General features: G+C 29.3%; 1 protein-coding gene and 1 long non-coding RNA gene across 8 annotated transcripts; one reads left to right on the top strand and one right to left on the bottom strand.

Annotated features, from left to right (window-relative positions):
- The first annotated feature begins 235 nt into the window (after nucleotides 1-235).
- On the top strand, nucleotides 236-12,360 carry LOC121232026 (transcription factor bHLH137). Of its 7 annotated transcripts, XR_005930249.1 has the most exons (9): nucleotides 236-590; nucleotides 658-828; nucleotides 920-985; nucleotides 1,926-1,994; nucleotides 2,083-2,166; nucleotides 2,242-2,427; nucleotides 11,333-11,445; nucleotides 11,600-11,690; nucleotides 11,778-12,357. XR_005930249.1 is itself a non-coding variant. In XM_041117359.1 (8 exons), exons 1-7 carry the CDS (start codon nucleotides 354-356, stop codon nucleotides 2,909-2,911), a joined length of 870 nt encoding a protein of 289 aa, XP_040973293.1. In that variant the 5' UTR covers nucleotides 236-353; the 3' UTR covers nucleotides 2,912-2,925; nucleotides 3,297-3,708. The 7 variants fall into 7 exon arrangements, 4 of the variants coding, with proteins under 4 accessions (XP_040973293.1, XP_040973294.1, XP_040973292.1 ...); XR_005930247.1 differs by having other exon boundaries at nucleotides 11,333-11,690; nucleotides 11,778-12,359; XR_005930248.1 differs by having other exon boundaries at nucleotides 11,600-12,359.
- Nucleotides 7,303-10,183, bottom strand: LOC121232027 (uncharacterized). Its single transcript, XR_005930250.1, has 5 exons — nucleotides 9,347-10,183; nucleotides 9,120-9,267; nucleotides 8,801-8,899; nucleotides 8,511-8,705; nucleotides 7,303-7,818 (listed from the first exon to the last, which is right to left on the bottom strand). It is a non-coding gene; the product is annotated as an uncharacterized lncRNA (long non-coding RNA).
- Nucleotides 12,361-14,360: the final 2,000 nt, after the last annotated feature.

Below are 14,360 nucleotides of genomic sequence, written 5' to 3' on the forward strand. Positions count from 1 at the left end.
TCCCACAAGATGCACTCTCCTACCACATAAGCAAAAAACGCATCTTGCTAAATGCATTTTCACTCCTCTTTCTAAAATCGACTTATTTCACTAAATATATTGAAAAACTACCTAAACCCATAGTTTTTTTAAATTCGTCTTTTTTTATAAAATTTAACCGAAATATACCGCATATTTTGCATGGAATTTAGTGACCCCATTTCTCTCCCTTTGATTGTCGATATAAAGCATTGTGCACTTAGCATCTTTGCTTGTCAATTCTCATCATCATCTCTTTCACTCTCATTCCCATCACTTTCTTTCACACACAAAAGACACCCTAAAGATCTCACCCATATTTTGTTTTTGTTTCAATGGCATCCTTTTCAACCAAATCTAACCCTTTCCTCATTGATTCCATTTTCTCCCCACATAAGATTTCTGGGTCTGTAGGAGAAATTGAGAACCTCAATTTCAATTGGGTTTATAGTGATAATAATGAACCTTCTGGTTCAATTTTTAAAAAGCAGAGCAGCACTGGTGAATTCACTGTTGTTGATGATATTGTCGCTCTTACAAGCAAGAAAAGAAGGGCTAAAAATGGGGTTAAGGTAATATTTTTATTTTAAAAAAAATCCACGAATTTGGGTTTAATTTTTCATTTTTTTTTACCATTAGGATGAAAAAGAAGGGAAACCCAAGAACCAGAAGAAGGGAAATGATGAAAAGAAAGTGTATAAAGGTAGTAAAAAAGATAGAAAGAAAGGTGGTGAAGAGCCTCCTAATGGTTACATTCATGTTAGAGCTAGGAGAGGTCAGGCAACTGATAGCCATAGCCTAGCCGAAAGGGTATTTGTTTTTTTGTTTTGTTTTTTTTTTCTTTTTTGTATTACATTATTTATCATGTTGTGTTTATCGTGATTGTGGTTGAATTTTGCAGGTAAGAAGAAAGAAAATCAGTGAAAGGATGGAAAAATTGCAGCGACTGGTTCCAGGATGTGATAAGGTGTTCATAACTTTCATTTGTTGTTTGTTTTTCAAAGGAGAAAAAAGTGGTTAACTGCAGCATAAACCATGAGTCTCTAAGCTTTAAAATATTAAAATTGGATCCTAATATAAAAGACTTACTTCAATCAGGTACTTCTGTTATTCCACTTGTCAGCTTTTGCATTAAATATCTGTTTTCTGTTTTGTTCAACTGACCACTAGATTGACAAATCCAAGGGTAGGCAGGGCATACTTTTGCCAATGTTTTTAAAATCTCTCCAAACGATTTCATTAAATAAATTATTAAAAATTTTATAAAAATAAAAAAATTAAATTTTGATTTAATTGGTGTTTTATCCGATCCAATCGATCCGTATTAATTTTTGAGTCAACTAATTCAATGCACTTTTCTGAATCAATATCCCGACCATTTCTTACTCTAATCGGTTCAATCAATTAGTCTACTCTAATTCAAACAACTTGGCTTAGCTTAGCCCCATTGGCTAAATAGATTAATCACTCTTTAGTCTATTTTCAAAATTAAAAGATTCAATTTAAGTTTTTTTTGCCTTTGATTAAATGAAAAAATTATAGTTCTAGTTTTTCTTTAAAAATTAATAATTGATTTTAGCTATTTTATTTTTGGTGAATTACAATAATAAGGTAAAACCCGAACAACAAACGCGACTAACATGACTTAAATCCAAGCCACACTTGAGGCGGTGAACATCCTAACCATTAAGCCATTACATAGGATTTAATTTCAACTTTTTATATTGAAACTATTTAATTTTGCCCCTTCAAATTTTATAATCTTATCTCAATTATTTTAAATAAATTTTTGGTTTCACCCTGGATAGGAATTTGAAATTAATCCAAAGGAAAATTATGCAATAATGCTTTCCTTCAACATTGATTTCTGTCTGACAGCTTTCCATTTTTCTCTTCCATGAAAATAGATAACTGGAAAGGCTCTTATTTTAGATGAAATTATCAATTATGTTCAGTCGCTTGAAAGTCAAGTAGAGGTAAAAATTATTAAAACTCTTGAGAATTTTTTTTTAAATTGTAATCCAATAAGCAATATTATTTTTTTTGCCTTCTGTTTTATTTTAGTTTCTATCAATGAAGCTTGCTACTTTGAATCCTATGTTTTATGATCTAGGAGTTGACCTTGAAGCATTTATGGTCAAACCAGAGGTAAGAAATTAAATTGAAAAATAGTTTGATAAAATGTTTAATTATTTGTCTCTAAAATATTTAATTATGTTTCAGATAGTAAATAATGTATCCTCACCAACACAATGTAACCCCACTCAGCCTATAACCACTACAGCTGCCGCCGCCGCCATTGGTACCATGGCCACATTTACTCCGACTAATAATATTCCGCTCTTGGATACTTCAGCTTCACTTTTGTTTCACCAAGGAGAAATGTCCGCGGTCTTCTCTCAGTTTCAGGTATACTCTATATTAGGGTTTTGTGTTTTTCTACCATACTTAAATTTGAGACTTAGTCTATATATTTTATTTTGACATAATTTGATCCTCTGCTTTTATAATATTATTCAAAATAGTTAATACTATTTAGATTAGCGAATCACATTATAAAATAAAAGAATTAAATTATATCAAATTAAAATATTGAGATTATATCTAATTAAAATATTGAGATTATATCTTAAATTTAAACATAATAAAAGCATCATATATAACAACTACTTAACCTCAATTCAAACTTTCACCTTTAAATACGACATTATTCGAAATTCAAAATTGGAAAATCTGCAATTCTTTTTGCAACAAATAAAAAAATGGAAAAACATACATATTAATTATAAATATTTGAAAACACATGTTTTTTTTTAATCAGGACAATGGTAGTGTACTGTGGGAAGAGGAGGGCTTGCGGCAAGAATTTCCAAATCCGTTCCGTTCATTTTAATGCAAACACATATGGTATTAACTATGAAGCCCTCTTGTCTTGACTTTGATGCAATAATAAAAATATTAAAATACATTCACTTCTGTTTTTTTTAAGGATAAACCAATACTTAGTCCCTAAATTTGAGAACTTTTTTCAATTTGGTACTTTTAACTTTTTTGGTTCACAATAGTCTCGAAATTCAATAATTTCTTTTTAGTTTTGGCCCATATAATCATTCATCACCTAAATATTTATATTATTTTTATAAAAAATTTATCAAGTTCAAAAATAAATATGGGTCAAAAATTGTTTAGTAAATAAAATTTAAAAAAGGGTCAAATTTTGAATTAAATGTTTCCGTGTCGCTTGCTATAATATAGTCTAACCTTTGGCTCTAACCTAGCTTCCCAAAGAGGCACAAGATGCCGAAAGCAAAGGGAAAGGAAGACCCAAAATTTCAGCATTAAAGCTCTAATTTCAAGTTCCAAAGGCTATCAACGACATCAACGGAGGAAGAACACAAAGGACAAACATAATCCACTAAATAAGACTATAATTTTTTGTAGTGTTAGATCCATTATTTCCTCTTATCTTTTTTTCTTTCGTTTCTCGTTAAGTCTCCCAAGCACAAATGCCAAGACCCAACATTGGATTGACTTAGGAAAAAGACAAAAGGAAATAAGGGTAACAATAGAAGTATGTTTTATTACTACTTTCTTTTAGGGTTTAGTGACAAAGAAAGAAAGTGAACTTGAAAGCTAAGTCTTATTTTTTTGTTTATCAAAAAATTGAGTGGAATGAAAATGAAATTTTAGTTAAATTAAGTAGTTTATTTGAATCGAGTTAATTATTTTAGTTGAACCAAATAAATTATTCAAGTTTGAATAAATTCTTAATTAATTTATTCAAATAATTTAACTTTAAAGAATTATTTATTTGATTAAATTCATACTCTCAAATAACTTCGAATTTTATTTACTTTAATATCATTTTTGTTTTTCAAGTAGAATTTAATGTTTTATTAATAATATCAATCATATTTGTAACATATTTAAAAAGAGAAAATTTGATTTTGGCCATTGATATACATAACATATCTCCAAGTCTTAGTGATATTTATATATTTGAAATTTATTTTGTCTATTTTTCATATTTTAAAATTAAGATTCAATTGTTAATCACATTAAAATTATTTTTTTCGTTAGTATGATATTTTTTAAATAAATAAAAAAGAAAACTCTCATGACTTGGTAGCTATGTAAAAAAATTGATGTTTCAATGAACTTAAATTTAACATATGAATATTAACAATGTTAATAATTTAAATTTGTATTTTTGAATATTAAATAGTAAAGAAATTAATTTTTTTGGAATAAAAATAAGGGGCTAATTCTTAAAATGCATGAAAATTAAATATCCTGGCTTGGATAAAGAGATATAAAAAATGTGTTTTTTTTAAGTAAAAAAAATAAACAATGAGTTTGATACAACTTAATTTAAAACTAATTTTTATTATTAGCTAAATAACTTTTTAAAATGAAAAAGCCAGAATTTGCGGGCTATATTACTAGTTTTAGGCAAGAAAAAAAATACTTTTTACTATTTTCTAAGAAAAATGTTAAAAACAAGTTAAGTTGTACTATTTTCAAATTTTAATGCTTCAAATATATTATTATATGTGTAATGTCAATATTAAAATTTCAAAATTTGAGACTTAAAATGATCCAATTAAAAAATACAGATAAATCTATAATTGTCCACATAGTATAAGACTAATAATTGAATTTAAACAAATAAATTTAATTTCTACTATTATGGGTCAGAGCTAAAATTTTAAATATTAAAAATATAAGGATTAGGTCTAAAACTTTTACAAAGTACAAGAACTAATAGAAGAATTTAACCAAATAAAAAAAACAGACTAAAACGTAGGAAGAAGCGAGGTAGGTTCTTTTGTCGTGTGTGGTGCGACCAGGCAGTCCTGCCATTGTTGACCATAAATTCAAAGTCCAATATGAGCTTCTATTTCTTTTTTCTTTTTTTTTTGGCTAGGCCAATCTGAGGTAGTTTTTTTTTTTTATATGATCACAATCATCCTTCGGATTTAAAAATTAAATTGTCGAAAAGGGTTTTGCACAAAAACTCTTCGAGGATATGAGACTTCTATTCAAATTAATCGAAATGGTGGAACACCTTCTTAGTGATGGAACTTAAGAAAGTGGTGAAGTCAAAATAAATTTTTTAGGGTCGAATGAAATTTTATTTTTTTATAGTTTATATCTTTATAACTTTTAAAAAATTAAATCAAATTTTTATAATTTTAACGGAGTAAAAGTATAATTTTATTTTTATTAATTTAAAATTAAAAAAAATTAAAGACTTAAATAATAATTTTCTATTTTAGGATGTAACTACCAACTCCCTACTTTTGCCTCTAACAATGATAATGAAAAGATAAACTTGATCGAGAGAAAAGTAAGGAAGTCAAAGATATTATCAATTGTCAACAATTTAGAAGAGCAAGTTGTTAAAACTTTATGTTGACGCTTAAGATTTAGTGTTGGGTGTTAACATCCTCTCCCTTAAATTATAATATAAGCTTTACATGTAAAATAAATAAATATTAATTAAAATAAAAAGATTAAGTTGAGCAATAAAAAATTAGACAAATCCATAATATCAATATTTAAATGATCCAATATAGTAAGTTGATAAAGATTTTAAATAAATGATGTTTAAATTAGATTAAATCGATTGATTAGATCGAAAATTGGTTGAGGTATCAATTTTGAAAATGATATTGAATTAATTGAACTAAATTTTTATTTTTAATTTTTTTAATTTTTTTAAAATTTTAATAATCTTTTAATCAAACGAGTTAGAATATCATTATCCCAAACTCCTTAAATTATTTCACTTTTAATTCAAGCTTAAGAGAATTTTATCAAAATAAAATTATGAAAGACACTTTTTTCCAACATTTAAAATTTAGAAAATATTGATCAAGATGAAAATACATCAACAAAGACAGAATCAAGTAATTATAAAATTATAAGAATTTTAGTTTACACGGAGTGATAATTAAAATTTTTATTAAACACCTATTTAGTATGAATTTAAATTATTGTATTTGTTGAATATTATATTATATAAAAAACTATAAAATTATAAAAATATTTAAGGCTTGCACGTTACTCAATCAATGATATTTAATATTATCAATTAAACATATAATATATTTAATAAAGAAATACTATATTCTATTTATGATTTTTCTTTTTTATAATTACAAGTGTCTTCATCCGTTTTATGATTTAAACTTAATTTTGTTCAAACTAAGGAGATATTCAAGTAAAGCCTTCTAACAAAGTCGATTCTAAAATTCAAATTTGGTCTAAAGCAATTTATGACTTTATGTTTGCAAGAATAGTTTAATTTTTACACTCAACTCACAAAAAATTAGATTGATTCGAATTAAACAAATTAGATTCTTGATTTAAGAAAACTGACTCGACTATTTTGAAGATATTTTGAGATATCTAGTCTTTATTAGGATATTGTTAGTCATGTTTTAGTTGTCTATTTGGTGGAGATTATTATTGTAATTTTTAATAGTGTATCAACAAGTCTAAAAATGCATATATAAATAAGACTTGTGTAGGTAAAAGGAATGGGAATTTAGCACTTAGTCTATTCATTAGGAATTGTCTTTGAAATGTACATTTTGTGAGTAAAATAAACAAGTCACTTGGTTTTATAATGATGAGAGATTTAGATCTTCGGTGCAAAGGTGAGGTTGTTACATTTATTAATGGAAGAATTTAAATCATTATTTGTATGAGGTTAAAAATAATGAATTGTCTATTTAGATAAGAACTCGTAAATAATTATTAAACTACGGCTCTGTTTGTTTGCCAGTAAAATATTTTCTGGAAAATGATTTTTGGAAAATAATTTACTTTTCTAGAAATGATTTACTTTTTCTGGTGTTTGGATGAATCTGTGTAAAATATTTTTTGTTGTTTGGTAGATTTCATGAAAATATTTTCTAGAAAAACTGTTTTTACATATATTAATAAATTTATATATATATATTAATAAAATTATATTTTAAATTAATTTTACATATATTGAAATGATTTATTATAAATAAATCAAATTAAACATATAATAATACTCAATTATTAAGTTAGAATATTAACCGTCATAAATTAAAAACAACCAAAGTCAAACAAATTATTTGTAATTGTGTTATAAAAAATAAAAATAAAAAGATTGAATAATTATAAATTAGCTTCCAAACCACAATTAATACTAGAAATTAATAATATTATCCAAATGCATAATTAGTAATACACCACATAATAACAATAATATTGTTCAAGTGCATAACTAATATTACACCGCATTAAAAGTATCAATATCTTCAACCTTGAAAAAATTTTTGAAGCCAAAATTTTTCTATGCTTCTTACTTGAAAACATTTTTTTATCATAAATTTCGTATCAGAGACAGCTCACCAATTTTCAGCTTTGAATGTAAAGCATAATGTTAAGATTCTAGGAATAACTGAGATTTGTAATGATGCTAGTAAACAATGACAAAGAGTAAGTTGTTATGATCATAAATAAACAGTATTTTCCAATAGACGACCAAGCGTAATAAGTGAATCAGGATGTGTTGGCCATGGACTCGATTAGGAACTGGTAACCTTCTGGTACTGTTGTCTTTGTGCTAACACACGCTGCTAGTGCTAGAACATCGGAACCAAGGCCACGAGACATGGCTAGAAACAACAGCAAATGGAAATCCGCGATACACTTCACGAATAGAAGGCTCTTTGTCCTATCTAGATGATTCTTCAGTGTCCTCATTGTCACGAGGTTGTTCTGGTTCTCAATAGGAAAGGTTGATGAAAGAGATCTCTGCATCAAAGCAACCATTCATTTGTGTTTCAGAGTAATTCTTAAGTAAAACACAGGTCCAACTCCAACCTGAGAAATAAAAACATAATAACAACCACTCTTGTATTTATTGTAAGACTAGTAGCGAACATAGGTGGACTTCGTTAAGCCACATACGAGGCTGCTAGCAGAAAATGACAGTCAATGATGTTTTTTAGGAGTCTTATACTCTAATATTAGCGCTGCACATAGTTACACGCCTAACAAGGGTGATTACTGATTTTATTTGTTTCAAAAGTGATTTTCCAGTATGGTGCAAGGCATCAATCTCAAAGTGACAACAATCAAGACCAGACAATCATGTCTACTTCCAAACTTAAATACTAATATCAAACTTAAATACCATGAAGCGGTCATGGCAAGAAAAGATCGATTTGGAACAGACATCAAGCAAGAATGGTAATTAAGAAGCTACAAAGTTTGATATAATTGTGTTCTTGCTGTTTATCTGTCTGATACATCAGATTAAGGCAGCCTGCAAAGTTAAACCTTTGACTAGAGCCCAAGGTGTTACCGAATTTGCTCACAGTAGATAGATATGTAAGTCGAAATAGTGTGTTTTAATGTAGATGAGCATTACAAATCAAGGGAATCAGTTCATTGGCTACCCTATTTCTTCACTATAAATGCCTACGTATATATATAAGACCCACCTCTTTTTTCGCCTGTGAAAAATAGAAGAAGCCGGTCATTGCCCTCTTTGGTGTATTAGGATCCTTCTTTTTCCTTTTCTTCTTCTTTCCATCATCTTGTCCATCTCTACCTTTCTTCTTACTTTCTTTAGAAGAAGAGGCAGTTGCAGCTGTAGCAACAACAACTTCCTTCTTTTGATCCTTTTTCGCAGGTTTCTGTAATTGGAAATTCAATGTGAGATACCAAATTATACTTTGTCGACAATTTCCATTTACAAGAATAAACTATGTGAAGGAACAAAATGACTTACCTCTTTCTCATCTCCACTTTCACTAACATCAGATTCTTACTCCCTGGAATCATCAGTTGGAGAACCTCCGTCGTTCTTGTCAATAATAAAGTTCTCATCCTGCATTTACAACTTCATCAATAGGGATAGCCAGAAGCTAATAGCTCAGATGTCAATATCTAGAATGTGTTTAGATATTTTTCCTATAACTATTACTAAAACCAATGTGTTTAGGGATCACTCGATGACCAAGTGAAAATTATAATCAATGCATATTTCAAAAACAGATAACCATGTGCATATTAAAGACCTAAATAAAGATGGGGAAAGAAAAAAATACCTCCTCATCACTTTCACCTACACCAGCTTCGTTCTTAATGCGTTCAAGATGTGGATCAACTGCATCATCATTATCATTTTGAAGAATCTCAGCTACACTATCTGCGGTTCGTACATCTCCAAGGTTCATAATCTTCAAACCCTTAGAACTGTATGGTAAAAGAGCAGTTAATGAATTGCCAAAAGGACCAGAATTACTAACTCAATGGAAAAACCTATTAACCTAACCTGATGAAGTCAAACAAATTGTGATATTCATTTATCTGAATATTCTGAAATAAATGTTCTTGCTCAGTTTTTAATCTTATAAGAAGATCAAAGTAATGCATATTTGAGCCACCAGCAGCATGCCTCTCAAATTCAACATAGCCAATCTGGCATTTTGAGTAGAAAGGGAAAGATAACCAAACATGTCAGTTAAAATGGGTACCTATCATTTGCATCTAGAACAACAGATCAATCAAGAGGCAAAAGTATGAGGCTGGTTGAACTGCCAAACAAACAGAGTATAGAAAAGTATATTAAAGAGGTTGTAAATATATTTTCCCTCTCTTATACCAATGAATATTACTATCTTATATTAGTGAAAGAATTGAACCTTTGGAAGCAAAAAAAGACGCACAATACTGCTATATTAAATTTTGAAATCATTAGCCTCTCCTTGGAGTCGCAAGAATGATAAATGAAGTTCAACACTATACCAACCCTTGTATGAAGAGCATACTAAGTCATACATTTAAAAGAAGAAAACAAAATTGTATAAACCAAAAGAAACAAACCAAAAATCAAATATACACAAATGACACATTGGTTCTGATTAGGTGATTTTTCATCCCAATGTCAATGTGCTACCTTGGTGTGAGGATTACAATGCCCTCAAAAGTGACAACAGCTTCCTCAACTCCAGTACCAACATCAGCCACTAACATGATTTTTTCATGGAAAACCTAGAAGGTAATGGTACATAGCATCACCAAAGGAATCATTAGTTGTAAATTCACATTTTCCTAATAAAGAAGTGACCAAACTGATTTGCAACCTAATGGGAAGGGGAAGGGGAGAAGAATGTGTCATTTTCCGGAAAATGTCTTACCGAATTCAAAAGGGTAAGAAATTTTCCTTAATAAAGGACTCTCTTTTTTCCCGTGTTTGTAAATATTTTACTTGGGAAATCATTTTCACCCAACCAAACATCAAAAAAGCCTGAAAAACTTTTACGGAAAAGCTTTTACACGTTACCAATCGGAGCCTACATAACTAACAGTTCTTGTGTTATATTCTTCAATTGTTATGCAGACTTAGGGTGGGTTTGGGGCAGTGGTGCGGTGCGTTTAGCTTACTTTTTATCTCACGCTACAGTATCTAATCTCACCGCTACCGCTGTTTTTACACTAACCGCAGGTAAATACACCGCCCATCCAAACTCACCCTTATTCTTAAAAAAATTAATTGTTTCCTTCAAAAATAAAATTATATAAACCACTTTCTCCCCACATTTAAATTTTACAGAAATATTCATAGCGAATGTATGACTTGATGAGTGCTTCTGTGAGTACTATAAGTTGTTTTTATGTAGCGTATGTTGTCTGCATCTATAAATGCTTCCATGAGCAGGGGCGAAGCCAAGGGGGCTGGCATGGGCCCCACCCCCTTAAAATATAAAATTACATTTTAGGCCCCTAAAATTTTTTAAAAAATTTAAATTAGTAAAGGTAAAATTACACTTTGGTCCCCCCTAAAATTATAAAAAATTTGATTTAATCCTTTACAAATTATAAAGATATAAGCTATAAAAAATTAAAATTTCATCCGCTCCCCCAAAAAAAAATTTTCTGGCTTCGCCCCTGTCCATGAGTATTGTTTTTGGTTTCTTGAAATATGTGATAAGTTGGTTTTATGTTGTGTATGCACATATAAATGTAAGGTTAAGAAAGGAACATCGACATTACTGAAATGTACGATAAGTTGCTTTTATGCAGTGGATGCATCTCTAAATATAAGGTGAAGAAAGGAAAATCACCATTATTGAAAATATATGATAAGTTGCTTCTATATAGTATATGAATCTATGATTGTAAAGTTAAGAAAGGGACATAATGACATTATTGCTTGTTGTATAATGTGTTAAAAGAAAGAGGTACTTGGTATGCCAAATTATTAGGACGTATTACTGAGATACACTGTATTATGACATTTTTCTTTTCGGTATTGCAGGAACAACTGTAAAAATAAAGATTTATGCGTGGAGAACCTTTCACTTGTACTCCGTGATAGACCACCTTATGTTCCGAGGGAGTTTGATCTGTGTGCTGTTGCTGGCAACTCAGGTGATCATCTAAAAACGAGGTTTGGGAAAGAGAGAGATAGCTATGAAGTTGTCATTAGAGAGAATGGTGCCCCGCAGTCATTAAGCTTTGGCCTCTTTTTTTTTTCGAGTAATGTTTCTCATAATATTTTCGTATGGTAAATGTTGTATTGCAGAACCATACCGAATATGTTGGCAAGAAAAGTACAATTCGGCTTCTCAATAGAGAATTTGCCAGAGGTCTTGATAAAGTTGTAGGATTAGATGGTAATGACATTTTTTTCTTAAATTTTTTGTTTTTTACTTCTTATGCTTTCATAATTCTAAAGCATGATAAATATATGGATTTTACAGCAACAAGGAAGGAGGTCTTGATAATCAAAACTACAATTCATGATTTTTATGAGTCAAATGATTCGGGTTAGCATAATTGATTTCACAGATTTGATTGTTCCCCGAACTAGCTAATGAATCCCTTCTTTTGGTATGAATTTGCTTTCTCTGTTTGTGATTCGATTGATGTATATGGTTTCATTGTGGATCCCGGTTATGAAGAATGGTACTATTTCTTGTAATTTTCTTTGTAACTTAACAGCCTAATTATGTTTACCTAACAAAATAAAATTTCATAGTACCCTGCAGGACTTAATATTCATTGGAATCTCAGAAAGGCCATACGCCTTTATACGGCAGGGCTTACAACCAGATGATGGAGTGTTTGGGTGTATGCCCTCTTTCATATTGAAATATTTGCATGTGTTCTTCCCTTAGAATTAATAATAAGAGAAGTGCTCTATTGATGATTAATAAAGAAATCAGTATCTTTGACAAATTTGTACCCGATTTTGTGGAAAGCTTATCAAAATCCAATCTCCAATGCCAAACGATCCAAAACCCAGTTGTGAAGTGGGTTCCAAGTCGTAGCACTATAACAGCTGCTGAAAGTGCATCACTGAAATTCTTGAGGTTACTTTCTTTTAGTTGTTTTGTTTCAAAGTCACATGTATGACAAAATAATCAGATAATGATATAAAGGTCAATTTTTACCGGTAAAAATAGATAGAATTTTTAATGGAAGGACTAAATTGCTCTTTGATTTAATATGTAGAGACTAATTTGCCCATTTTTCTAGTAGAAGAAACAAAATACAATCGGACTCCTAATAAAGAAATTTTCATAGTAATTTTACTTGCTTCTAAATATAGATCAAACACAAATCTTTCAGTTTCAAACTTATGAATCCTCATGTATAAGGCTCAAAATAAATAGAATTAAAAGTAAAATTGAAAATGAAAAACTATTAATAAGTTTGCTTTAACAATTTTGGTGATGATAGGTATGTTAGAAACTGTCAAAGCAAATTTAGGTTGCTTTGTTAAATGTAGTTTTGTAATTGCATGCCACAACAAAGTCGAGCATTGTGTCAATCTGATTGTTCAGATATATGTAAACAAAAACCAAACCAATGATGGATCCTAAAAAACTTTTTTTAGTATAACTTTGTTAAGATATTATATTGTTAAAACTTTCTTCTTTTTTCTGCTTTTAGTAAATTGTTTTATTCAATTTTTGAAAAAAAAAACATATTATATTATCAAATACACTTTTATTTTAACATTGTAATAAAAATTATTTGACATATTGTAAGGTTATAAAACTTTGTTACAATATCAAAATTGTGTTGGGATATGCCTTGAAGTCAATCGACTTATGTAAGTAAATCTATGACAATCATGCAGACTACGAATCGAATGAAGCCGTGAGAGACAATGACCATGCAAACGACTTAAGAAGGGTTCATAATTATGAGACTGTATTAGATCAAAGTTATGTTTTTAAAATATTCTTAATAATTGTAGTGTTGGTGTTACGGGGCTAGAATTTTTGTCTAATAAACCGTGCGATTTTAGATGGTTTTTTGAGTTCAAACCCTGCCTAAGTCTACCTATTCTCAGAAAATGAGAATTCTAGCAAAAATTATCTAAGAAACTCAAGCAAGCAAAAGAAAACTCGAAACGAAAAAGCAAAGAATGAATAGAAAAGCCAAAAATAAATATTGGACACCAAGTGCTTGAGTAAACGCTCTTTGTATATTTTTAACTCAAGAATGAAATGAATACAAATAGAGGAGGAGGAATCTATTTATAGTTGAGCTCTCCAAATCCAACGACACATATCTAATTACATCAATGGCTGAGATTAGATCCCATCTAAAATAAGAGAGTCCTAAGTGATTTAATTCTATACATGTTTATTATAATGACCCAAAAGTCAGTGGTATCAGATTATACGTTTTCGGGACTCTGTTTCTATAAACCGAGAGCATAAATATTTTTATTAAATATTTACAAAGTTATATCATACATGAATTGAATTTTGGATATGTAATTTTTCTGAATTAGTGCTTAAATTAAGGTATAAGGACTAAATCGTAAAGATAATAAAATTTTAATTTTTATGAAATTTTGTTAATTGGAATTGGAATAAGGACCAAAGTGGCAATTATACCACTTTTAGGATTGATAGTGGTCGTTGGTACTAAAGAATATATATTTGTTATAAAATTTAAAATTAAGTAAAATTATAAACTAAAATATATGTATAATAAAACCTTTAATGGGAGTAAAGAGAAAACGTTTTATTTTCTTCTTCCTCCCACAAAAATTCCATAATTAAAGAAAAGAAAGCATTCGGCCTTTAGGGTTTCAAGTCTCAACAACAATTTGATTAGTGCAATTTAGTTTTTTTTTTCTCGTGATTTTTATGTTTTGGGAATCCTGGGATCTTAATCTAGCTAACCCATGTGTTAATTTTTGAAACTATGAAAGTTTTAGAATGATTCCATTGATGAATCTTTGAAGGTTTAGGTACTAAATTGATAGATTTTAAGCTTAGAAGTGAAAAGAGACTAAATTGTGAAGTTAATTTATAACTTTG

Source organism: Gossypium hirsutum, chromosome A07 (genome assembly GCF_007990345.1).
Source record: "Gossypium hirsutum isolate 1008001.06 chromosome A07, Gossypium_hirsutum_v2.1, whole genome shotgun sequence".
In the NCBI taxonomy this organism is placed as follows: Eukaryota; Viridiplantae; Streptophyta; class Magnoliopsida; order Malvales; family Malvaceae; genus Gossypium; species Gossypium hirsutum.